The sequence below is a fragment of the Molothrus ater genome, chromosome Z (assembly GCF_012460135.2).
Source record: "Molothrus ater isolate BHLD 08-10-18 breed brown headed cowbird chromosome Z, BPBGC_Mater_1.1, whole genome shotgun sequence".
NCBI lineage: Eukaryota > Metazoa > Chordata > Aves > Passeriformes > Icteridae > Molothrus > Molothrus ater.
Genome location: NC_050511.2, coordinates 33,422,185 through 33,450,128, shown reverse-complemented (window position 1 = coordinate 33,450,128; position 27,944 = coordinate 33,422,185). Strand labels below are relative to the sequence as shown.

Here is a 27,944-nt window from a genome sequence, read left to right as displayed (position 1 = left end):
TTCTTACCTCTACTGCTGCACAGTGCTTGCTGAAGGTGCCACAGGGCCATCCATACTCTCTAGAAGACACATCTCCACAGGTGAGTCCCATTTTTTATTTCCCTCTCCCATGCCTCTGCTCTTTCCCATCATTCAGAAGCCACTGATGTACTGTGAAATAATTACCCAAAAAGACAGTCAAAAGTCTTTTGCTGAATGATAGGCTGAATTTACACTTAAAGATTAAATTCTGTCAGTCATTTGAATTCCAGAGGTGAAAAAAGCTGAACAATGGCACATTTTTACACAGGATGCATATATATTTTATTTTGGGAACAACATTAAAAATTGTTTCTTAGTCTAGAATATCTATACAGAATTTAGGATATAGAGTGCCCTTTAAAACTCATTTTTTGTCAAATGTACAAAAATATAACAGAGAAACAATTGTTAATCAAAGCACAGTAAATGGATGCCATTTTTCAACAGTTCAAAACAGTCTCTAAACCAGTGCAAATTTTATTGCATTAAGCTTCCCAGCTCACTTAAGAGATTCATAATTTATTCACACTACATCATTTCATCCTTGTTACAATATAGTTTATTTTAAGCTCCTAATAGGAGTTTAATGTGCTTCTAAACAACAGCAAACTATCCCTTTTATTTGCACCATTGGTTGATGCAGACTGAAAGAACAAATAAAAACGCCATCCGATCCTCTCATGTATGCACCACAATATACAGCACAGGAGACTACAGAACTGGAATCCAATTCAACCATTCAGTTTCAACTCTTACAAGTTAAAAGGGTGTTTGTTTTTAAAATGATACATTGTGAAAAGTGGATATAGAGTATGCATTTTAAGATTTTTATTAGTTGAAAGAAAAAAAGAACCCTTTTGTTGAAAATATACAATTATGTGAATAAGATTACCTACTTACTGTAAATAAAATAGGAGTTATCTGCATTGAAATAATTGCTGAATTAAGAAGAAAAAACAACTGAGTGGATTCTTCAGTTCCTTACATTTTAACAATTTGTTTTAAAAATATAATTTTTATTATCTAATTTAATATACATTTTGAAAATATCCCCTATGTTGCAGTTATTCAAGGAAAGCAGTAAACTCAATGAAAGGTATATTCTTTTAGCTGCAGCAATACAAAAAGCCATTAATTCACAGTTAAAATAGAATATTACTCATTCACAAGTGCAATGTAGCTTGAGCTTAACCAATGTGAAAGTCCACCAGGAACAAGACTAAGTTACTTGCAAAATTGATTTAGTTTGAAACACATATAGTAAATAAAGTATTTTCCATTACAATTGTATTATCTAAACTTGTATTGTCTAAATTTACATTACATAAAATTTGAAGACAGGATATGATTATAAGTAACATACAGATGCTTCTAGTAACACGTAAAAGCTGATGCCAATTACTGCACCAACACTGCAGCCACATCAGCCTCCTAGGCCTAAAAGGTTTTCAAAGTTGTCAGGTTTTGGTGATGTGCCAGAATGTAATTGATAAAAAAAATCTTTTTAACTTAAGAATCTTGATTTTAAACATTTAAGACCTCATTTGTTGTTTTAATTCCACAAAAAACCCAGCTCTTTGCCTGTGAGCTCACAAGCTGTATATGTAACTGATTTAAAGCTGGGTGAAAGGTGCAAGATAGTATTTTAGCACAACTGGCTGCAGTTCAACATCCTTATGGAAACAATTCAAGGAAGCTTCTCTAATAATTGTTCTTCCAGTACAAACTTTCTAATTTCTTGGGCATACCTGAAATTCATTGTTTGCATCCACTTCTGTTACCAAGTTGCTCTACACCCTCATTTTGTCCACACATTGCATGTTTTGACGTTCTTGCTGACTGATCTGCAAATGTTTTCCTCAGCCTGTAGGTGGGAATTACAAAATATATAGACAGAAGAATCATCTCCTGAACACTGGCTGTTGAGGTACTAGAAAGAGTATGTGGCAGCAAGCATTTCACAAGTGAGCAAAATGCTACTTCTTCTGTTTATATTGACAGAAAAACAGAACCAAAATCTAGCTTATCCTCATCCGTCCTTCACAACACTTTGCTCAGATCAGTAATGTATAATGATGGATTCAGATAAATTTCAATTCCTAGGAATTGGGTGTCAAACAAGTTAGAAGCATTTGTATGTTACTAAGTCATCCCCATGTAGTCCAAGAAGTTCATCCTGTCAACTAAATTGCAGAAGTGTGTCTTTAGTGCCTAATTTTCAGAAGAACAAAAGTGTTTGCAATGCACTCACAAAAAACTTTTGAAATTTTTCCCTGGTTGTTTTTGGCCAGATTTTGTGAAACTTACTTCTCCCCTCAAAAAAAAGCATCCTAGATGAAAACAAATTGTTTTCAGATATCTCCCTTTTCATCTGAGCTATGGATTATATTAAAAAACCAACTGATTAGTTAGCTACTCTAGAACCTAAGCATTAAGAACTCCCCTTAGAAAGGAGAAGATTTATCTTTTTTTATTCTATATTAAAGAATCAATTCCAATATGCAGATTCAAGATTTCAAGTAGCTACATGCAGGACTTCTACCACTCTGAAATCCAGGTGCCTACACCAAGAATAGCACTTAATTTGTAGTGTACAAAAATGCCAATATGCAAGAGCAAATCAAAGCAAGTCGAATTCTGTAGCTGATTTTTTCTCCTCTGGCTTTACTTTTGTTGGATTTTTTTGTTTGTTTAGTGTATATAGCTGGGAAAGGTTTAACAATCAACACTAGACGTTGTGACACAATCTGCTTTGCTGTCTTTACAACACTACTCCTTTATTAGTCTATATTTTCAGCAACAGATGAGAAAGTTGTTTGGAAATGAAGATGATGTGTTTCCAGAAACTAGTTCATAATAATATTATTTACTATGTTTTAAAACTGTTTGGAGGTCACGTATCTAAAACAGCCCTCACTAGACAGATTTTCCTTGTCATTTAATGAGTTGGGAGAATTTAAAAGTGACTAAAGTGACTAAAACTTGATTGCTTGCAAGTTGCATCACATAATCACATGGTTTGTCTATTTAATACTCAAAAATAATGGTCTTTGTGTAGCTGTTGAAAAATAATGCATAGAGTTACACAGAAAAAATTGCTGGCTTTGATTTGTAGAAATATTAAGTTGTTTGGATCAATGCTTTAGATAGACTTGTATTTTAGAAGGATGGAACCATGTCAATTATGTAACTGGAGAAGAGAGGAAAAGATGAAGAATCAAGGGCTGTTCTTTAATTGTGATGTAGGTCAGACATCAGCAAGCAACTGTGCATCAACCCAAAGAATAAAAAAAAAATCATTGTGTGCTTTCTTGCTTTTAGTTGTTGAGAAAGCACAACAGTTTTATCAGGAGAGAATCTGTCCAGGTAATATCCCCATATTAACTTAGGATCAGCACTTGTAGACAAAATATAAGGCATCAGTCTATGATGTAAATATATTTTGTCATAGATAGTGCAACTCCCTTGTTTTCACCTTATGAAAAAACCGTTGGTTTTATTGTTTCATATAAAAAATTGTTCCAGACAGATCTTCATCCCTCATCATTCTGAAGAATGAAAAGTTTTAAAAGTAGTATCAAGTAAATACATTCATACTCAGATGCAATTAGTATTTTAAGCTATGCTCCTTTTACATGCTACAAACATATTTTTTTCTCTATGAATTATTCCATTGTAAAAGCCATACCACTAACTTTCAGCAAAAACCTGGAATAAATCTTATCATATTCTTCAAGTAACAGAAACACTTACACTGTTGACCAGTATCCAGGCTCTCCTTGCCAAGACTACTACTACTGTAGTCAATTAAATATGTGAGCTGAGGAAGTGTCTTATCTACTAGAAGCAACACAAAACATGGGTACATCTTTTCAGATCATACACATAAGCACTTCATTTCTGCTAATATACACCTTGAAGACCACATTTATAAATACATCTTAATTGAAATATTGAATCTGGATTATCAGTGCAAAACAATTAACCCACAGGCTAGTATAAAACCAAGGGAGAGGGTGATAAAGAATTTGAGGAGGACACCTCTTAAACACACATGCAAATAGTATAAAGCATAATTTTTTTTTTTCAGGCAGTATCTGTTGACAACTCTTGTGTGTATTCTAATACCATTTGAGCTTCCTACATAATTTTTAGAATGCCATCCATTTCTGAGCTGCTTTGTGTAGAAGCTTATCCTTCTTTGGAGAGAGCAGCCAGTACATTTACACAACCTTATAGTTTATCAGATAGAGAATACAGGAAAGTTGAGTGTAAGTCTCTGTTTTCTCACAGCTGTAGATACACACTTTGAAAAGCTCAGCAAAAGTAATTCAGAATACTGACTGAGACAAGAGTCAGGAGAATGGTAGCAATTTAATGTACTGTCTGATGAAATGTAACGTACTATCGGATGAAAGCAACTGCATTGCAGCTTCCAATCCAAGCTTTCAAATATTTACATTCATACAACCATACCACACATTAATAAAAGTACTCTTCTCTAGGTAAAGGTCATTTTAAAGAAGCATTGAGGAATCTGAGCCCTGGAAAATACTTCATTCAAATATACCAATATTGGTGGCCCTTAAGAAAGTCACCAACTATAGACTGCTGTTTCATCATCAGCTTTTTGAACAACTTGATATCATGGAGGAAAACTTTGAGGAAATTAAAGAATATATATAGGAGAAAAGTAGATCAATCACTGAAATAAACTCATAATTTTAAAACATTTTGACAAATTTTACAATGTGCCCATGAGATGAATGAGAAGAATATATGTTGCAGTTCAATGAAACTGATTTGACAAATTGCTTAATTAACACCTTTTGAGACTCAAAATGTATATGTCACCATGCTCTTGGGTTTGTTCAGCTCTGCTTTTGTCTCTCTGAAGTATGGTGTGTCTTCCTTGTTTTTATATTAAAGGTGCTCCAAACCACTTCCTGCAACACTCAACCCTGCTGCTTGGTGCAACATCTATTCTCTGCAGCTTTTCAAGAATTTCCTCTGGTAGTTTTTTAAGTGCAAGTCTGTATTCACTATCAAAGACCTCTGAAATAGAAAAAGCACAATTGAAATTATTTAAGAAACACTGTACAATTCACACGACTATTCCTATAAAATGCTTTTGGCGATTTTTATATAGTAACAAAGTTATCTTCATTAAGTAGATGCTGATTTTCTTTTTTTTTTTTTTCAAAATGCACCTTCTCAGAGGACCTGAAAAGCATCCCCATAAGATGATGTGGCACCACAACACACCACTGTGGATGCCCATTGCTTCTTTCCTGAAGTTCCATTTGCCTGTTCCCAGTGTAGTTCCCCTATTACATTCCATAAGGGAGTCACTGATTGTGTAGTAGCAAATAGAAGAGAGGATAGAAGAGATCAGTAGAGGTTGGGAAATCAGGTGTTTAGGTAACAGGTGTCAGGTCTGATATCAGGTGTTAGGTCTGATATCAGACCTGTCTGATAGGGTCAGAGAAAGATGGACAAGACTGGAACAAGCTTTCAGACATGAAGAATTACAATTTCAAGCTCTTCAAATACTCTTTGTTTAAAGTAACTCATTACTGGTTTTAAACAAAGTCAAAATTAATGGTTCCATCTGAATTATATTTACATAAAAGCAACACCAAAACACTGACAGTGCAGTAATTTTCACTAAAACACAACTGAATACTAAAAAAGATTTTATACACTAGCTTTCATGTAAAATATCCACAGGGACTATGCATTTCACAGTATTTTTTTACTTACCAATGTCAATGTTTTCTCTTCCAAGAGACACCAGAGACAGGAAAAGAATTTCCCTGTAAAAACTCCTAGGGGAACATTTTGAAGGCTGAGTTAATGAAAGCATCAACTATCCTGTTTCCAAAGTCAATATTGAAGACTTCCATTATGTAGCTTCTACAACTGTTCTGTTAACCTTGCTTGTGAAAAAAGTGACCAATCTACATGACTACTAGCTTAAGGTTTTTTACTGCCTGAATACTTTTACTTGATGCAGAAAGCCACATTACTCCCAAACCCTAGTAGTTACAATTTCTACAAAAAAATCCTCTATTTGTGGCCCTATTAGGCCACAGAAATGCCTAATAAACAAGAAATATTAAATTAACTACCACTTTTTTTTATTATTAATTAATTTCTGCCTGACCATGAAGCAATGTATGGGTATGGATTTCTTTCAGATCATCCATACTTTTGTTTTTTGTTTCAGAATGTCATGGTCAATCTCAGACATAGGTATCATTAAATAATCAGATATTATTTTTTCCCCTTGTGGAAGTCATAAAGATGCTTCTCTGAGCAGAGCATTTTCTGTTTCTTTTTAGTAACTACAAAACACAGAAACAAAGATGACTTAGTATGACAAACTTCAAACACATCTTGTATTGACTGTAATTTACTTCAGAGTCTCTGCTTTTGTATAAAGCCTTCCTTGAAATGCAGTGCAGGTTACAAAATACAAGAATTATTTACACATCTTCCTCTCTTTGAGACTCACGCTGCATCCACTTTTCATAGCCAGTATTCCAGATTGCTAGAATTTCAGAAGATATAACTAGGAAGAATATTCCACACACTGCAACAGGACACTTGCATTTATCAATTTGCTATATCTGGAGCAACATCAAAATCTATGTAATTCATACCTGCATTTTTCTCACTCATTGCAAAATGTCCATTTTTATTAAAGTATCGCATTCATCCATTTGATCTGGATGAACTTTGCATCTGCATATAGAGTGCATCTGTTCATAAAACACAGGTGTAAAAAAAAATACACATAGTTTTTGGTGGACACAAACGAAACGGAATCTTCCCCAGAGGTCTTTATAAAATCATCACTATGAAATGTACACAGTCTGATCTTAATTAAATTTTAGTGGGGAGAAACTAAGAAGAGATTATGCCCTCACCTCTGTCGTTTCACATCTGGCTTAACTTTCTCTAGGAGGAGGTTGATTGGCTTCATAACATCATTGTGTTGAATACTTAGTTTGATGCTCTCTAACAATGTGTTTGTTGCCTGCTGATCTTCTGCCAGTGTGGAGGGTTTCTTTTCAGAAGAATCTGGGAAGTGGAAACGTACAGACTATTACAGCAGTAAAGATTTTTTTTCACTTGAATAAGCAGAAGTATTTCCAAAGGTGAGATACACATAGAGAACCTCTACTCAATCTAGAGAAATTTGTTATAATGGAAGGACCTTGTCTGCCTATAGTCTTCACTCAGAAGTAACTTTATCCAGAAGTTACAGGATGCATCAAGTATCCATGTGCAAGAGGTCCAACATGACAGAGAATACTCGAGACTGAAGAGTACCCAGCATCAGATGTTGCCTGTGATGGTTGATTAGCTCAGTTTTATTTCTGTACTTAAAAATCAGGTTCACTGCAAGAAGATTATTTTTACACAAGGAAAAGAAATAGAAGTGTCACTTTTCTTAGCAAGGAAACTTTTCTTATCAAAGCCCTTCTTAAAAGTCACCTACAATTAACTGATAACTTTGGGATATATATTGAAATAGAAAATGCACAGTCAAATCAAACAGGAAAGAAAATGACCAAGACATTTACCATCATGATTTGTCACTTAAAATGCCACACTCAGAATAACACTGAACTATTATTTTCTAGAAGACAGTGACTCATGAAGGAATAGTAAGTCCATGTACTGGCAAAGAAGTAAATTTACAGATTAGGCAGTGAGTACATGGTGTGTAAATGAATTGCAGACCAAGTCTAGTAATCTTCACCACATCGACATGATGTTTGCATCAAATTGACATATACAATACTTACAAATGTAATTTTGTGTTTTCAGAATATTTTCTGATACTGCTATATGGCCTGTCTATTTTTCTTCCACATCTCAAAGAGGCCCTTTGCTCCTTTGTTTACATACATATACACATACATATACATACATACATACATATATATATATATAAACTATATATATACATATTTATATATGTAAACAATATATATACATATTTATATTTGTAAACTATATATGTATATATATTTATGCATTTCATTCATGGCTAGATTATTTGGGGGTGCTTTTCATCTACTGTGGTTACATCAATATGCTTTGTAGAATCTGTGGGAAATAACACATGTTCTGTGCTCTTGACTGTAATTTTCTGATCAGTCTCTTTATTTTAAGGACATTTTTCAATAAACACCTTTTAATTCCTTAGAACCAAAATTAGCACATGACATAGTTTTTAACATAGTTTTTAAAAGTTAAAAAATGGAATTAGAAAGTTTTCTGATGATCGGAAGTAAGGAAGTCCTTAAGTTCTTATAAACAGTCTGCCTGTTTTTAACACTAGATGAGGCTTTCTTCTGTCTTACTTTGTGACAGTCAGAAGGGGTGCCAAATGTACCTTTAAAGGGAATGGTAATGTTTCATTCATTTAAAGCAGTAAAAGATGATACTTTTTTGTAACACAGCCTTCTTGTACATGCCTGCATAGCTATTACCAGATAATGCAGTGGAACTGAAGTGGAACTTAAGGCATTCAAATCAAGTGAGAGTTATTTAGCACCATGTCTAGAGCAATCAGCAATTCCTCTCCTCTTGTAAGTGTATGACGGGTGATGAGCAGATCAAACTTATTTTCACAACTAATTTGATACCCAGACTACGTGAAGTACCTAAGGGATTGCATATGTTTCAGATACTAAAAAAGATACTGCAAATTGACAGGCTGTGTACACTTCAGCCACTATAAACCAATGGTTTCTTTCCATAGTCTCTTCTTCCTCTGTTTTCTGTAGCATTTGTTTTACTTACTGAGATTTCTCCAAGATATATATAGGGGCTCCCCCGGCTCTTGGTGGAGGTTGATATTGTCCCATAGAAGATGGATGTATACTAGCTTGCTATCTTGAGCAAGAGATGTCAAAGGAAGCTAAAAACACATGAGGAAAGGCAATACATTTTAAAAACACCAGTACAGTGTTATGGTATTTAAAACTCCTGCCCTTTTACTATTGTTGTGAACAAAGAAGGTTAACTTTATTTAACTTGAATCTAACAAACAGGAGCAGATGTTATCCCCTACAGTAAACTGCACTCAACCAGAGCAGTCATAAGTACTTCGGCATTTAATTATCTTTTATAGTTTATCCTAATGTATGAAGAGCATTTAGTTTTCTACAGGCATCTGAAGAAAATATTTTTGAGTATGTATCTGGAAATATCTACTGCACCAGACACAGTACTTGATCTGTACTACTAATCATACCATATTGCAATATTTTCTGACCTGATGAACATTTTGGTATGCATGTCTACATATTGGCCTTCCCAAAAAGCAGAAAGAATCTTCATATGTATACAAATATGAACTATTTATTTCCATTAAAAATATATGGTGGTCAAAACAACAGTTATGTAATTATTTTATAAAATTAAGTGCCTCTGGAATTACTAATACAATAAGAATTACCAGGCAAGAAAAACTTATCACTTAGTGTGTCTATTTACATAATAATTACATGAAATTATGTCCCATCTTGCTGTTTTCCCTGTTAATGCATTGCAGTTTTCCAGGATGCTTTAGATTTCCTTAGTATTGTCTTCAACTTCATTTCCTGGAAAGTTTTTCTCAGTTCTAGGTGGGTGTTTTTTTGAAAATAGAGGGAAAGAATTTAAAGTTGAAATGTGTACAAGTATATAGGAAAATACTACTTTTTTGGCACGCACCAGATACAAATACATATTTAATTTCAATTTGTACCTACTCATAAAAATGATATAGGTTTCAATCTACTCCTTTAAATTAGAAAGGCAAAATACTCAAAAGATAGATCTGTTCTACATTCTTTTGTTCTAGTCACGTAGTAATGAAACTCGGAGTTTGAATAGCAAAACCTATTCTTGGAAGAGAACAAAAAATATTATCCAGTGACTTTAAAGATTATAAACTCAAGTGTGTAACTCACTCTGTGTACTGCAATATATTACAGTTTTTGAGGTCTTTGCAGACACATCTTGTTTCCTATTCTTCAATGAATCTTACTCTCTGGCTTTTCAGTAGAGACCATCTTGACTAGAATTTGAAGGCTGTTTCACACATCTCCCTTCAGGAATCCTTGTGGGAAACAAACCTATCTACTTGTATGATAAAAACCCAAGAACTTGTATTCAGCTGTTCAGGAATTATTTAGGCAGTTGTTTTGAACCCAGCCCCCAGCGTTGCTCACTGTAATACCTGCCGATCTAACGCAAGGATGCCGTTTACCTGCACTCCCTCGTTGCAGTGCTCGGATGTCAGAATGAGTCCAGGTAAGTTGCTGGGCAGATCCAACCGTTGGAAATACCAGACTAGGTTCCAGAAGATTATGGGGTGTTGATTGATGAATTTGGATGTATGAATTACTTGCTCTCCCTCATTCTCCAGGAGTGATTCAAGCTCCTTACGCAGTACCAAAGGGCTCAAGTAGGGTACAGATACAGGGGCAGGGTTCTGTTGTTTTATTAAAGGATCCTAAAAACAGAACATGCACAAAAAAATTGTTTTGTTTTTTTGGTTTCATTTGTTTTGGGATGGATTTTTGTTTGTTTGTTTGTTTGGGGGGGGAGGGGGGTTTGTTTTTGCTTTTGATTTTTACAAAACCAAGGAAGATTTTTCTTCCAGAAATACTTTTCAGGACTACTTGCCCTGAAAACCTCCATTGCAGAGTTTCTTTTGACACTTGGCAGAAGCTCTGGAGCTACTGAATGCACAATAACTCTAACAGCATCACCAGTTTTTACTGCTGGAGAGTTCTTAATTTTAAAGAACAATCACCTATGTTCACTATCCTTTTCCTATTATGTGAGCAAGAAAAAAAATGCTAATTTGTTAGAACTTGTTCCCAATTGTGCAGCTTTAAGCTATCTAAGCTGGTAGCCAGTACCAAGCCTGCAGCAGTGGAAAGTGAAGAGAAATGTCAGTAATTACATGAGCTGTGGAACTGAATCGTGACTTCACATGTTAAGGCAGCCTCTGGAAAATAACAAGTATCAAGAGAGAGGAGAAACACTTTTTTCACAAGAAAGGTAGGAGTCTCAATACTGCCTCTCACCTTCTCCCATCCACTCCACAGGTAAGCCTAACAGAATATACAGTAGGAGTGTAAGTAAATGCACAGAAATGGAACTAACTTTCCATCTTGCCATGTGTTGCACTACTGTGTTTAGTCAGCTGTTGGCATTGCTTTACTGCTGAACTTCCAGTTTCAGAAAGACAAAGACTAGCTTCATTCTGTTAGAGAGAACATTTCAAATCAAGTAGAACTGTTTGTTTGACAAAGTATTGGAAAAGCAATTTTAGATTAACTGAAATAAGACTTTTTTCAGTTGTAAGAAGGTGAAAATATGCTTGGTCATTCCCAGTCTGCAAATGGACAGGAATGCTACTGGTAGAATATTATTACATTCATTGTCTTCAATATTTTTCTCTCAACTGCATATGCAGCTTCTAGACTTACCACAGCCTCCTGCAAACTATTGGGAAGACTAACTGTTGAAATGCCATGAGACGGTCTCTGGGAGAGATCAATGTTTTGCAGTGGACCTCCCACACTGTGGCTCCGAGTCAAGGACACGCCCCTTTTTGGTGGATTACTGGTGGTCATGGTGGTGGGATCTGTAGTCTGTTCTTCTGCCAAATCGCTGTATGAATTTTAGAAGAAAATATGCTAATAGTTCAGCATTTCTATGGCAACAGGAAGGAAGCAGAGGAAGGCTGCCAGGATCCCAAACCAATTTTCTCTATAAATATGAAATTGTATTTTCCCAGTTAGTTCCATTGTTTAGGGAACACAGAACAAAATGCGCCTCAGACCAATATAAACATCCCTCCAGAAAAGCAGCTAGGTATAACTTAAGATATGAATCTGAAAGCACTGCAGTTCTGTACAGAAACCATTGCTCTTGTATAACTTTACCTTGCTTTAAAAAAAAAAGCAGTCCACAGTTTTGCCAATCTATGAAGATTATCTCCTTTTGACTATGCTCACCTTTACTTCCTCTTCCCTTTATGTCCTGACATAAACAGAACAACAGTATAGCAGAAAGTAATTTTAAAATTGCATGCCAAAGTAATAATAAAAAAATTGTGTCAAACTCATTGAGCAAGCTAATTTAAGTAAAGTCAGACTTTTCAGATTTAATCAGGCAATCAAGACATTTGCAGATCTGGGAATATTCGTTCTGTGCTCCTTTTAATTATAATGGATAAAATTACAGCTTCAACTACAGTACAGAAGAAAAAAAACAAAGTGAAACAGGAAGTGTCTGCTTCCAGATAGGTAGGGAGCAAAGAGATTATTTAGCAGTGACTTTTGGTTCTAAATTTTACTTTAGTTAAAAATACATTGTCACAATATAAAGATGTTAACATAAGCAGTACCACCTTTAATGTTTAGTGTATTAAGACTAACTACTATCGCATTGATTAAAGTTTTAGTTGTCTGACACAGGCATTAGCTCATTACTCTGAGGCACTAATACTCCAGAATTTCAAATTTGATGATTTAAAAAAACTCCAAACAATTACAACAAAAGGTAACCATCCCAGTAAAAAGGTCGCAATTCATCGCGGAATTATTTTAGTTCTTCCCTCATCCAACATGACACCTTCCCCTTAATGCTTTTTTTCATCAAACTGTTTCAAAAGTGATATTGTTTTTCAGAGTTTCAGTTTTACATAGGTTTTGTTTGACATAGAATACTCAGCACAAGTCTTGAGTGGTCCCTGAACTTTCTCTCAAGCAAAGTATTCCAGCAAATGGACTTATTTTTTCCCATAATGCGGTGTCCTTATTGTTAAATCGTACATACAAGGAAAGGAGAAGCAATGCTTGAATTTCTGTGTGAGTTTACAGGGTGATTGGGTTTTAACCACACTGAGTAGAGGTTTTACCTATTGATCAATAGCACGTGGACATGAAGATTCATTTCTATAGCTGTATCTCTAGAAGCTACTCACTTGGTGGAATGAGTTTACTTCAAACTGATAAAAGCATGCTTAAAACATGCAGAAAGTGAGAAAGGAAAGAGATGATCATCAAGTTAAAACTATACTTCACCACATTTGGTATAAAAGCCAACCTTACCCCTACGAGTGTGGAAGTACTGATGCATTTCTAACAGAACTAACAATCTAGTTTTACCTACCCCTGCTCAGCTGCAGAGCTGGATTCTTCAGCTATGGTGTGGCTGGACTGCAGGTGATCTGAAAAACTGATCAAGTCAGCAACAGCTGGACTGGTCAACAGTTTCTGCTCCAGAGGATCTGTGGTTAATGGAAGGGTGCCACTCTGTAAACTATCTCCTGAGGTACTTTGCTTCAGGAAAAAGCTGAAGTTACAACATGAATGGGAGGGAGAAAAATACAAAGGTAAAGATATAAGCATAAAATCATAAACTTATTATTTTCTACATTCACTTTTCAGAAGTAGCAAAAGAAGGAAACACAACATTAAAAAGCTTGACAACACACGATAAATTTCATCCTGTTCCTACCCCTGCAACTTATACAGGCAGAGTAAATTAACACATAGAGAGATTTGATCTGCAAAAGAAGACATCCTACACTGGACATAAAGCATTACAAGTGAACTTAGTTTGTCATGGCTTCAAATCAGCAATAGTGTATTAATAGGTGACACATCACTGAAAATGGTTGCTTACTGTAATGTGACATTACAGACTACACGATCATACACCATTCTAAGCACATGACAACACAAATATGTCTTGCTTTGCTAAGTCTCTGAAGTACATACTCTATAGTTAAGAACAGGTGTTCAATTTCTTCATTAGAGAACAGTGGAACTTCTGTTTCATAGCAATAACCACTACAGTAAGAACTGGAACTTTAAGTTTCATTTTTCATAGTGCAACTAAAAGAGGTTAAAAACAGCAAGCAGAGAAGCTTGAACTGCAGAAACAATAAGGTAGAGCATCGGGAACTGAATGCTCCTAACAAATTTGGTCTGGGAAAAATTCTTTGCTGACAGATTTAAAAACCTCTTCCTATGCTTTTATAAAGTCCATAGGCTTTGTTTTAACATCAAAACAAAATGAAAACTGACTTAAAGCTTCCATGAGGTTACACTTAAAAAGAAAATATGAAACAAAAAAGTGATAAAAAGGCAACCAGTTCTTTGGGTTTTGGCTGTTTAACAATGCAGCTCAATAGTTTACACAACTTATAATTTCCTTCAGTGCAATCACGACCATCGAATAGGCAGTGACATTCTTGCTAACATCTAGATGGGGAAAGATATCAAAGATCCTCTTGTGAAAAAATATAATCATGCACAGGTACAAAGGCAGAAATTGAGTATTGGTAAAATGCACTGACCTTGCAGAGCCACGAAGGTCTTTAAATTCAACATTAAGCAAAGGTAGGAAGGTACTTTTACAAAAAGGGCAGGTAGTGTTCAGGTTTGAGTCATCTGCTGTCCACCCAGCCATGATTTCTTCATCATAAACCAAAGCATCACAAGCTCTACATTGAGAGCAGCTTGACATCAAGACCTGGAACAGCAAAGAATTAATATTATTAGGGCTCTTTTACAATTTCTATAGGCTTAGTAGCCCTAGAAGTTTAACAGGTACCAGAAGGCCAGTGGGGAGAAATGAGTTCATCACTTCTTTCCCACCATACTCAGAATTATCTCATCCACATTAACTTCTACCTATGAAATAAAGATATAAGTAATTTATTTCTGACATGGAAAAAGCATTACCCCAAAAGGCCACTAATTTAGCATTTGCAATTGCTTGCTTCTATGAAGACTTCAGCATATACAAATTGTTTTGAATTGTATAAGTAAATGCATGTCTACTTATTCAAAAGAGCAAAGAAATCCCACAAAACCAATCAAACACAGAAGAAACCTTTATAATAGTGTGGTGTGTCTGCCCTGGCTGGATGCCAGGCGCTCACCAAAGCCACTCTAGCAATCTCCCTATTCAAGTGGACAGGGGAAGAAAAATATGACAAAAGGCTTGTAAGTCATAATGGAGACAAGGAGATCACTCAGCAATTACTGTCACAATAAGGGAAACTAGGGGAAATTAATTTAATTTTCTACCAATTAAAAGTTCAAGTAGGTTAATGAGAAATTATCTCAAATTTTAAAACACATTCCTGCTACCCCTCCCTTCTTCCCAGGCTTCACTTTAATTTCTGACTTCTCCACCTTCTTCTTTGAAATGGCACATGGAAATGGGGAAAAGGGATTGTGGTCAGTTCATCCCATGTTTTTCTGACACTCCTTCCTCCTCACACTCTTCCCCTGCTCCAGCATGGGGTCCCTCCCACAGGACATAGTCCTAACACAAACTTCTCTAGGGTAAGCCCTTCCCAGGGGCTTCAGCTCTTTACTAGTTGCTCCAGCAAGGATCTCCTGCAGGGTCACAAGTCCTGCCAGCAAACACGCTCCAGCCCGGGCTCCTCTCCCCATGAGGTCAAGGTGCTGCCCGGGGCACTGGCTCCTGTCTATAGGGTTAGCTTCCTTTGGGCACCCACCCACTCCAGCACGGCGCACATGGCTGCAGGGGCACAGCTGTCTCGCTGTGGTCTGCACCACAGGCTGCAGGGAATCTCTGCCCTGGTGCCTGGAGCACATCCTATCCCTCCTTCTGCACTGACCTGGGTATCTGCAGAGGGATTTCCTGTCACGTGTTTTCACTCCTCTCCTGCAGCTGCTGTTGCACAGCATTCTTTTCCCCTTCTCAAACACACTATCCCAGCATTGCTGCCACTGTCACTGCCTTGGCCAGTGGGGAGTCCAATCTGGAGCTGGCTGGCATTGGCTCTGTCAGACATGGGGGAAAGTTCTGGCAGCTCTTCTGCTACCCAATCCTTGCCATGCAAACCCAGTACAAGTGGAAAATCAGAATGTTGTGTCTTTACCTAATAGAAGTCTCACCACTAAGCTAGATGGAGAACTGGAGAAAAATGGTAAAATTAATCCTGTACTAACTGGAGAATGGACTATATACCTTACTCTATCCTCTTACTTCATTGTTTCAGTCAGATGGGTGAAAAAAACCCCAAAAACCAGCCTCAAACACAGCTTCTAATAAATTTTAGAGCTAATAAATATTCATTATAATGAAATTTTTTAGTTTGCTATACCCTTGATATAATGCAGTGCAGAAGCTTGACAAGCCTAGATGTCCAGAACACCAAACATAAATGAAAATGACACAGGATCTAGCAAAATAACACTGCAGCTGAGAGAAAAGCAACCAAGGCAAATACAGTGATCATTGCCTATGTATCTGAAATCTGAAAGTATCTGCGGGTAATAAATGAAACAGAGACCCATACTAAAACATAATATAATTTGGCTGGGATAGAGTTAATTTTCTTGTTAGTATCCTCTGTAGTCCTGTGTTTCAGTCTGGTAACCAGCTCCATGTTAACTTATAACACTCCAATATTTTAGTTATTGCTGCATAGGGCTTTGTACATCATCATGGACATTTTTCATTATGTGCACAACTCAGCCAGCAGGCTGTGACAGGACACAGACAGGACAGCTGGCCTCAGCTGACCAAATGACACTGTGTAACATCAAGTTCAGAGATAAAACTCTGTGTTTTCCAAGGTAGCTCTTCCTTGAGGTGTCAGGCTGCTGACTGATCTCTGCATTACTATTTTCTTTTGATTGTGTCTCCCTCTTTTTTATTTTTTCCCCCAGAATTCATGTATTAAATTGTCTTTATCTCAACTCTCAAGCTTTTTTTCTTTTGCCCTTTCAATTCTGTCCCCCCTTTAAAGGGGATTAAGCAAATACCTGTGTGAGGGCCTTGGTGCTGGCTGCTGTCAACTCATCACAATGATTTAGTAACACAATTTCCATAACGAAAATAAAATCTAAAACCCCACAAAAGCTCCTGTTTCACCTGTAATTTTCCTTCATTTCAAGTTTTTACCTTTCCCTCAACAATTTTTCTCTATAGATATGATGGATGCATAAAATATTTAAGACACTCTTCTTTTTTAAAGCTGCTGTCACACTCCAAGTTACAAGTATTAAGCATCTCTGCAGTAGAAACAAGGAAAAAATGTTTTGAAAAAACCAACCACAATGCAACTAAACAGGTAATCAATGCATACAGTACTATTAACTAATTATAGCTTTCATCTATAAGTTTATTAATCTTACCTCCATTGCATAGTTCTGGAAAATGCTGGATAAACTAGTATTATGTGAAGAGCTGTGCTCTGATTTCTCAGAATCTAGAAGTTTCATACTTTTTGGGAATGAAACTTCACCTGTACAGAAAGAGTCATTTGAGTTTTGTTTTCAAGCAAAGAATAATTAATCCATTCCCAAAGAAAATAACTTCTGTTAAACCAAGGCAAGAAAATTGTTCCAAAAGATCTCCAAAGATATGAGTATCTCACTGACATTACAATCACAATATAGATAATGTTCACGATTAACATTTCTACATTATTTTTCTAACACAATATATCACAGATTAGTAAAAGAAAAACACAAAGAAAAAAGAGACTGGTAAAGAGCAGTAAGATTGCTCAATGTATATTGAACAACTCTAAAAAGTTGACTAGCCATGATTTCTTGAATAATACATCCATATGTAAACAGCAAATGTAAGGACAGCACCAGGTGAGGCGTATGAAACCAAAAATGCCATTACTGCACTGAGATTTTCCACTTTTAACACTGCACTAAACCAAATATTTTTGTATTGGTAATGCTAGATTTTATTATTATGAACCTTGTCCACAAGGGGAAAAGGAGTTGGAATACATTCACCAGAAGGAAATGGATGGGATCACTCCTAAAAGGCAAAATTATCAGAATTATTTTTTTACAAGCCCAAATTTTTCTAAAGAAAAGAAATCACCACCAGTATCCTCTCATCATAAAGAAGTCTCCTGTGTTTTTTCAGCTCAAGATTATGTTTGTGAACAAATTTTGCATATCCTGTTAGCTGCCACTCCTTATAGTTAGCTCTAATAAACCTCCTAACTAACTGGAACTAGAAGACATCTTGTCAAGATTTTGTGATATGGGGGCACTTTATCTCCACTATGCAAGACAGTTCTTCCTCTCTTGATATTTCTCTCTCTCTGTAAAGCAGACAGCTTTACCATATTTGCATCACTGAAGTATTGTATTACAAAGAGACCTAAAGCAACCCCACAGCAGGTTCAGAAACACATCTTTTTTCTCAAAATAAGAATCAAATCTACCTGAATTAAATCTGAACTGAAAATTACTAGATTTATTTATTCCAGTTTTACATCTGGCAGGGAGGAGGGAAGGAAGGTTTGCAACAGGCTCACAGTCGTCAACGATTTACCTACTTAAGTTCAGATCAAGTATGTCTCCAACAGTTCCTATTCCATGGTAAAGATGGATAACTTTTAGAGTGTATTGCTTTAGGTTTTTTGTGCGCATGAACTACAGGGTTGTTCTGTTGATTTGGTTTTAGTTGGCTTGCTTCTTTCCTCCCTCAAATGATCTGTCTCTGTTAGTTATGAAACTATTTGCAGTTGCCAAACTGCTCAGCTTTTCTGTACTAATATTTCACAATTAATACTTTCATGAGTTTACATGAATGAGCAGGTGTTTCTTGCTATAATTAGTTAGCAATCTTCCTATCACATACACAGGAAGTATTTTATGGTTAAACTCCTGCATATTTTATCAGCTTTTTATACATTCAACAAAGAGAGAAGCATTAGCTACTTGCTACTGCAAGAGAACAGTATAGAATGGAAGTAAAAACTTGCTTGTAATACTCTTAAGGGCTTGAAATAGTTCACATTATCATAGCTTCCATTGTTTTGAGTGATTTCATACACAACAGTTTTCCCTGTTTGCTGTATTATAATCAAATTATCAGAGGAAAATAAAACCAAATCATCTCACCTGCACTGTAATGCTGTCTTCCTACATCTCCACCACTGCTGCTACTACCAAGACTAGTAGTGCTTTGTGCAAGCTCATTTGTAAGTAGGCCTGAGACTCCAGTTCTTGACAGATTATCTCCCAAAATACTATCATCAAAGCCCACAGGGAAGTTATAGTCTGGTCGATGGCTTTCTTCCTTTAATGCAAGAAGAAAAAGTAGCATTTTTGAGTACCTCCACTTCCATTTTTATCCTAAAGAATAAATAATTAAACTAGCAGATTAAGATAAATCTCGTTGTAACAAAAATTATCAGATGTAAGATTAATCTATGTAGCCTCAAGAAGTGCAGACACTGGACAAAGCAAGAGGGTATTGAAAAACTGACAAACCGAGTAACAAAACAATAGTGATATAAATTTATTCATTACAGAGAAACAGGAAAAATGATGCAGACACATCATTTGAAGGCACAATAATAAGACATCACAAAAAAAAGAGGAAGTTACAATATTAATCTCTCTATATCTTCCTTCATTCTTGTCATTAGTATGTGAAATGTTTTACTCTGAAAAACACTGTTAGTCACAGAACTTCCAAATTCCTGATAAGTAAATTTACTAGATCTCAGGCTGTACCTTATTACTTTCAACTTTGACCCTCACCAATCTGACTTCCTGGGTTTGTAAATTATTTTCACAACGTAGTTTTCTAAAGTAAGACAGGGCAGTATGGCATCATTTAAGGTGACATAAATTTGTACTTACCAGGGTTTCTTGGTTCGGTTTCTTTACACATAAATAAAAAGATTAATAAAGAAATGGGAGATTTTTGTTGAGAACAAAAAGCTAAAACTTACTGTATTGAGACCATCTAATTTCCTTTTGTCTGAAAAGTGAAGGTTTTTTAATGGCAAGGAAAAACACCATCGATGAAGTGTAGTTTTTATTAACTAATAAAAGTCAATACTTAATTAAAAAGTAAAACCACCTAGAGAAGCAATCTTCTGGACACAGAAGTTAGCCCTCTAACTTTGTGTCCCCGAATTTTTCATACTGAAAAACACTTACCTCATCATCTGAGTAACTATATGCTGATGTTACCACTCCCCACATCTTACTGGCCACATTGGCAGCCTGCTTCATGCCTGATTTCAAAACATCAATTTTTGGTCCAGACAGTATATTGTCTAACTTCAGACTGGATAAAGTTGTTACAACAGTTCCCAATGAGCCATGAGGGGAAGAACGAGCCAGTCCTGTCAAAGATGACGACCGCTCCTTTTGAACTTGTGGGTGAGTTTGCTGCTTTGATCGTACAGTGAATGTTTTGGATCTGCAGACAGAAGGACTTCTTCGACTTTCATAACACTTGGAGGATGGCAGGATGGGATCCAAGGGCAGGCTTGACCTTCGTTCTTGGGAGTGACCAAGTGTACCAGAAGCTTCTGCTTCCTTATCTGGCTTGTGCAGTTCCATGCTGGGAAACTTACTACCCAAGGGGTTCTTCAAATTCATATAGCTCTCTATTTCATCTGCCAAATTACGTGCTGCAACTGGTGACATCAACTTTTCCCCAGGTTCTGGATAACCTGGTTGTGTGCTGTCAGTAGCTAGCAAAGACAGAGGGTCCAAGCCTACTTCAACATCTTCCCTTTCAATAGGCTTAACCACTCCATAAAAGCTATTTCTTTTAGCAGTTGCATCTTTGGATTCAGGTTTCTGGTTTTTAGACTCAGCTGACTGCTCAAGATTTATGTCTTCCACAGCAGTCATGTTTGCATCTCTTCCATTCTCAAGATCTTCCTGTCCTTCCCCAGGTTCTTCCAGCACTGGTGAAGACCTATGATCTAGATCCCAATCACTCTGAGTCACACCACTCCAAGTGCCACTTATGCCAGAAAACTGCTGGTCAGTGATATTTTCAAAGCTGTGAGATTTAGGTGAAGTTTTGGTCCCAGATAAAGCTGCTGTTAAGATCTTGGCATCTGCTCCCATCATTATTGCTATTTCTTTAGAATGCAAGTCCAAGCTGCCTTTTTTCAGCAGCATTCCAGCTCTGCTTTCACTACTGAAACTGCAGCTTCTTTCTGAAAACAGTTTTTGTCTCTTCTGTCTTTTTTCACTTGTCTTCTTAGGAGAAACACTACCAAAGACTGTATCTTCGACTGAATCCTGAGTTATGAACAGTGGGCTAGAAACTGTTTCTGAAAGAGAAAATGCATTAATAATATGGTGTCCATAGCCACCAAAAATGCTTATTTCCTGAAACCATGTGAAATCTCCTTAATCTCCTTACATAGAGAACACTGGGAGTACTACAGTTCCAATATATCCATTAAGAAGTTACACTAGCATGAATATGTTATTTCACTGCAAAGACGTCCTGCATATCAAAAGCCACTTACTCTTTGGAATCAAAGCTATTTATGGCTTCTGCGTCCTTTCCCTGTGCCAACACACAGGGAGTAAGTACTACATCCATGAACTAAAGAAAACTACAATTTTAAGTAAAAGTTACTCTGGTTGGTTTTGGTTTTTTTCCCCCCCAAGAGCTACATTCAAGATTTAAACACTAAACACCATAGTTCATTCTGGTTCTGAAAAAAAGTATAAAGTGTGTCTGGCCAATACAGATGCATTATTTAATTTATGACACAGATGTGTATTTAGAAAATACTAATTAAGTTTAGCATGTGGAAGCCATAAACTAATCTTATAAATGTTCCTATTTCCTATGGGTAATTGGGAATATTTACAACCTAGATATCTGTGTTAGCAAAGTTAAAATCTTCCTAAGTATGGAAATTCTACTATATTAGGACCTCAAGAGAAGACCTGTTGTACCACATCCACCTCCTGGAGAATGTTTGAGTCTCACATCAATACTGCTTCTTCACTAGCCATCAGTTCTCATAATTGCCAATATGTTCCAAGAAACTTCTTACCTGCGACTCCATTCTGTGCTATCAAGCTACACTGAAGCTGGACTACCTTGTCTTAGTTAAAAACAGACACAAAGGCAGAAAAAAAATAATTGATCCCCAAGATTTGGCTTTTATATATCCATAAATCTTCTTCATCACAAATCTTGAGATAAGTAAATAAATTTTGTATTGCACAAAGACAACACACATTGTTCCTGCATTATAGAACAGCAATGCAAGCTGCAGGAATAGAGACAGACTTGTCCAAGAACAGCAAGGTTTAGAAACCAAAATCAAGACTGGACACACTATTTCTCTTTGTTTCCTACTATCTTACTGAAACACTCTCAGTGCAGGGCAGGGAAAATCTTGATTTCAGTCTACAGAACAGTGATTTTCAACCTTAGAATCTAGAGGTTCCTTCTATGTTACCTGCACAGGATAACGGTGGAAAGCAAACATTGTGCAAGACATCTGCACCTTGAAAGTTTTATTTCTTTTAAAATACAAAATGGATTGCAAAACACTACAGCACAAGAAGATCAGGACTTTAGCAAGCTCTGTTTCACCCAGTGACTCACCATCACTGCTCTTCCTTCCACTGCTATCAAAAATGCCTGATGGAACTTTCACAATACTGTTACCCCAAGCAGGTGGATCAGCTGGACTCGGAGTTTCTATATTCAGCTGTTGCTTTTCATAAGATTCTTCTGTAGAAATCTCTGCAAGAAAGAGAATGTGAACATTAGGAGATAGATAGATAGATAGATAGATAGATAGATAGATAGATAAGATAGATAGATAAGATAGATAGATAAGATAGATAGATAGATAGATAGATAGATAGATAGATAGATAGATAGATAGATAGATAGATAGATAGGGATATATAAAGTTAAGATTTAACTTAGTAATTATTTGCACTGGTACATAAAATATAAACTCCAACTGTCACCTTATGTAATAACAAACCAAAGGATCAGTCCTACTAGGTACTGAGCATTTCCTGGAACCAATACCCAGAAAGGTTACAGCTGCCAGCATTATGCAGAGAGTGCTTAGCTGTTCACAGGGTTATAGCATTTGCCGATTTCTCCCCATGGTATTTTTTCAACTAACCAAAGCAGAATAAGAACAGTAGTTCACAGATTTTCATGCAGGGCAATTTGTTTAATGAGAGCTTTTAAAAGCCCTAACTCACATAACGGATCTCATAACTCAGATAGGAAACAAATTCAGTAAGGGAAACAACAAAATACAGAAAAACTAAGGGCAAAATTTGAACAGAAGACAGGAGATGACCCTAAGGCTGTCTATAACTGGGAAGAGTTTGTAAGAAAAAGTAGCACCTTTTATTAGGTCAACAGGTACAGCTAAAAAAATTATCAAGATTTCAAACAGATAAATGAGGGAAATGGAATGTAAATTACTGCATACCCCAACATTTGTCATTTTTTCCCATCTATATTAAGTTAATCTAATAAAAGGCTATTTCTACCTACACATGTTCCACTCCTATAATTTAGGACAAAGAAGTAAAATAACTATATGAAATCTACCGTATTCTGAGCATTGGAATATTATTAATTCAATACACTGGGTATTTGTGGCATTCTAATGCATGAAACACATTTATTACCAAAAACCTTCACCAACATGAAACACGCATACTTAACCTCCTATTAAGTCCTCAAGGTTAGAAGAAATATCTTTCTCTACTTGAGTTTCAGTTGCAGGAAGACTATTCTCACCATCTCTCAAGAGTTCATCCTTGGATCTGTAACCCTGGTCTGATTGACCACCTGTTACAAGAAATGCAAACACATGCTTCAAGCTCATTCTCCCTTCCTAAATTTGTTTTCAATAAGAAAATAAAGGATCTGAAATTTATTTGTTTCATATGTTGTCTCTCCAGAAAAGTTCATATTAAGATCTCCAAAATGTCTCATTTCTGGAAAGACCTTCTCAACTCAGTGATGATAACACCAGAGATAATTCGGCTATACTAATCCAAATTTACTTTTCTAATTATACTAAATATGAGTGATTCGCCGAGAAGCACTATGGTGACTAATTATTTTTAATGCACTGTATCTGCTCTCATTCCTTTCCTATAACATTAGCATGAAATATTTATCTGCTGGGTAAGCTCAATTCTCAAATGCATTAACAAAAGAAATTTAGACAAGCACAGCCATAATTGAGCAAGCTTCTAACAGTGAATACAGCCCTGGAAAAAACATGTACTATAAACTGTGCTATATCTTTGCACTGTATGCCAAATTATAAATTGTAATAGGAAAAAAAAGTAAAACTACAAACATTCTTTAAAAAGTCTGTTCCTCTGCTATACCAGTTAAACTTGCCAGCTGTAACTCACTAAAAACCCAAAAGTTTACAGTAATCAAAGAAGTCTGTCACATGAAAAAAAATACAGAAAGTCTCTTTTCTCTGTTATTATTTATCTGAAGTGCTGCTGCATGTGCAAAAAGACAAAAATACTACATGGACACATTTCACAGCAACATGTTAAACTGGATTGTTCATATACTTCCGAGTACCTATTAGCACTCATTACTGCAACAAAGATCAAAGTAAGTTATTGAATGTGAAAGGTGTTAGGAAGCTCCATAAAACTTGGGTGACAGATACCATTCATCTACCATACATATCACTGCTATTTATTTTACCAACAAATAACAACTATGTTAAAAAGAATTAAAAATTTGAGCAGCCATCAATTAATACATTTGGCTACTATATTAAAAACTTTTTATATAGAAAACTAAATTCTGACATTCTCAGGTGCTTATTTTTTCTCTGTCAGATTTTCAGTAATGTTAGTATCCCTGCCTTGAGCAGAAGTGTCAATACCCCTTCAATAAATGGGTGAATTACCTGCAGGAGTAACATTCAAGGGTAGAAATAATGCACACGTGCATCCAAGGCTTCACACCATAAGTCTGCACCCCACACCGTGATAGCCAAGGACAAATGCGGCACCCAAGAGACAGCAAAGAGCAAAAAGCAGAGCAACAAAGAGCAGAGAGAAGGGAAGTTCAGTAATCTAGGCAGACATATCAGATGAAGCACAGAGATCAGACTCAAAGTTCTCTTTACAGAAGGGCTCTCAAGATATTAAAAACACGAAGAGTGTGCAAGAATAATTTTGTGCATTAAGTTTTGAAGTACACACAGAAAGGGAGTTTAGTTGAAACTGCACAGGTAGGATGTGATCAGTACTAGAGCAGATAAGAAGAACCATGCATTTTGTCTGGCCATCCCAAATGATTAACTTCCTGTGCACTCTTTTTACTTCAGTTTGTCAGGAGGAGTGCACACTATGTTTAACGTGGAGTTTTCCTCCAGCTTATCACCTGCCTTTCCATTCCCATGGTGTCTCCTAAAACCTGTATGCCAAAGTTCTGACAATTTCTGTATTTATTTCAAAGTTTAGCCACTACTATTAAGACACTTGAATACGGTGTTTAAAAGCATAGTTTTACCATAACCTAACATAACATACTAATTCCATGAATGCTAATTAAACCTTTCTGAGATATTATCAAGGAAAAACATTTTCAAGTGTTTCATTCTAATCACCTCACCAAACATCACTCTTTTCACAGAAAGATTTTACTGACATGGACTACCACTTCTGTGAATAAATGACAGCATGCAAAAATTAAACAGCCTCATTATATCAGAGGCTTCATACCTTTTCTGAAGGTTAGCACAAAAAGCAGGGTACGTGAGACCACAGCAAAACATTTCTTTTCATATAACAGTATTTCTGCTATGGTACATTCTGAATTAAAGCATGATGTGCAGTAAAGGAGAAATGTTCAACAATAGTGTGCAACAAAAGTGTACTTTTTTTATGCAAGTTAACTCCACACTTCTCTACAGCCTCAAGAAGGGAAAGCAGTAGTTGTAAATCAACAGGAGACTAGAAAATTTAGCCTTTTGGGGAACTGTTAGTAGTAAACCCAGCAGAATCTAGTAAATCTAGTACCTGTGCTAGAGTGATTATCAACGGAATCAAGCCTGACTAAGTCACTGACGAAGAGGGTGTGCTCCCCACTGTTAGCATCATTAGAACTATCCACGCTACCATGGCTCACCATGTCCCCATCAGTTCCACCCGTGGGACTCCGCAGAGCTAAAGACATGAACAAGAGCTGGTTAGTAAGAGAGGACTTAATTGTTCAGATTTTTAAATAAATCTAACTTCTTCAGAGAACAGTAAACACTTCTGCTCACACATAGCAAATAAGAGTATGAAATTCTGGCAACAGAAATCAAGATAATTAATTCTTCAGTATGCAAAAGACATTCTAATGCTGTTATAAGCATCAAGTTGGCAAATATCAATTTTTATACATTGAAGGACAGATTTTCCACTTTCAAAAGCCACAATGTTAGCTGCAATCCCTCTGAAAATATGTTATGCCCTTGTTCATCAGAAATAAATCTATTTCAACTAACTTATTACCTGGTATCACAGGCACTTGTGGGATCTTCATTGATTTCTTCAGGCACTGCCTAAACTGCACTGTGCCATGAACTACATTTCGTACCTTTGTCCACAGGAATATGCCACTGCGGTTACCACTAGGCCAAGAAGACTCTAAAACCGCCTGTAGAAAGAGACATTTTTGCAATAACAAAAAACAGTAAGGAAGTTACATTAAAAAAACACAGTATGGTGAGAAGCTTCACCCCTGCCACCAATAAAAAAAAGCATTTTGCTACCAACCATGTGAAGTAGGACAAATACCTGAATTTTTATGAGCTCTTCCCTTTTATTCCACAGGTCAGTACAAAATAGTTGAGTATAACAGACAATGGATCAAAATTACTTTAATTAAACAAGGTGGGTTTTGTTCTTATCTACATATTTTGATAGCAACAGAAGACCATAGTAACATCTCCTTTCTTTTTCCATTATATAGTTTACCATGAAGTGTCATCAGGAACTTGGAAGCAAGGAAAGAGAGGGAGGCTACTTCAACTAGCCTAATTCCAGCCTTCATCCATTTTGGATCTTGCTATCTTAAAGAATACACCTTAGAATAGATTTATTGGACATGGAAGCACTAGATGGTTCCAAAATTTGCAAATGGAAACAGTGTAAATCTGTATTTCAATAGAATTTTTGGTTAGCCAAATAGCACAGGAATGTAAATTTAACACTGTAGAACCATTTAGTGTAGATTCAGTCATTCTGTAAGCATGTCCAAAAGGATGGCTTGCCTAACAGAATCAGCAAATCCAAGTGAAGAGCTGCAAGAAACAACCTTAAAAACATGCTACCGGACATTGGGACTGACAACTGCAAAAGGCACTGGACCCTTACCTTATTGTAATAACCATAGGTGATGGCATTTGGCTGTATTCCAGCATTTTTCATTTCAAAAAGAACTCTCACAGCCTGAACAGGCTGACCCCACAGTCCACAGAGTTGCATTACTACTCTGTAACAGACCTGACAAGATACAGAAATGTGTAAATGGACTAAAGACAAGAATTTTGAAGTGTCTTAGGCTCTTTCGTGATTTCCAACTTTTACACATGTAAAAGGAAAAACTAAGAACAACTAGTTAGTCCATAACATGCTACAGCCAGAAGAGGGAGCAAAAATTAAAGAGCAAGTCACAAAACTGAAATAACATCAACAGTCACACTGTTGACCATGTCAATTTTTTTTTTTCCTAGTCAGGTCTGCTATTTGAGAAATAAAGGAGATAACGTGCCCACATGAAAAGCATGACAACTTGCTGCTGTGTGCCTGGGGCTACTACTGAAAGAATTGTATGCTGCACACAAACCCATCATCCCTTCAGTGCAGTAAGGCTGCAAAGCACTAATTAAAGTGCAATAAAAACCAGGGATATTCAGTAACTTCCTTCTGGAAGTCATCTGTGAGAAGACTAGCAACACTGAGTTGGAGTAGTTGACCCAGCATACACTATACTGGGGATAAAAAAAAGGGACTTCATTTCCAGTTGCTGTAGTTAAGCTGACTTGAGACGATTTTAAGGTGGCTTTAAACACAGGTCTGGTGGTG

At 36.3% G+C, this 27,944-nt stretch overlaps 1 protein-coding gene across 1 annotated transcript in view; it reads right to left on the bottom strand.

The window, feature by feature from the left end:
• Positions 1 to 278: 278 nt before the first annotated feature.
• DENND4C (DENN domain containing 4C) overlaps positions 279 to 27,944 on the bottom strand; it is a 72,577-nt gene continuing 44,911 nt past the window's right edge. The window contains exons 18-33 of the mRNA XM_054517854.1: positions 27,234 to 27,362; positions 26,370 to 26,514; positions 25,890 to 26,036; positions 23,551 to 23,676; positions 22,456 to 22,596; positions 20,019 to 21,154; positions 18,969 to 19,146; positions 17,229 to 17,338; positions 14,408 to 14,583; positions 13,216 to 13,398; positions 11,526 to 11,709; positions 10,295 to 10,540; positions 8,842 to 8,959; positions 6,954 to 7,107; positions 5,785 to 5,849; positions 279 to 5,076 (exon numbers count right to left, since the gene is read on the bottom strand). Of these exons, the coding sequence (XP_054373829.1) occupies positions 4,940 to 5,076; positions 5,785 to 5,849; positions 6,954 to 7,107; positions 8,842 to 8,959; positions 10,295 to 10,540; positions 11,526 to 11,709; positions 13,216 to 13,398; positions 14,408 to 14,583; positions 17,229 to 17,338; positions 18,969 to 19,146; positions 20,019 to 21,154; positions 22,456 to 22,596; positions 23,551 to 23,676; positions 25,890 to 26,036; positions 26,370 to 26,514; positions 27,234 to 27,362 (3,375 nt within the window). The 3' untranslated portion in view covers positions 279 to 4,939. The remainder of the gene's footprint in view (positions 5,077 to 5,784; positions 5,850 to 6,953; positions 7,108 to 8,841; positions 8,960 to 10,294; positions 10,541 to 11,525; positions 11,710 to 13,215; positions 13,399 to 14,407; positions 14,584 to 17,228; positions 17,339 to 18,968; positions 19,147 to 20,018; positions 21,155 to 22,455; positions 22,597 to 23,550; positions 23,677 to 25,889; positions 26,037 to 26,369; positions 26,515 to 27,233; positions 27,363 to 27,944) is intronic.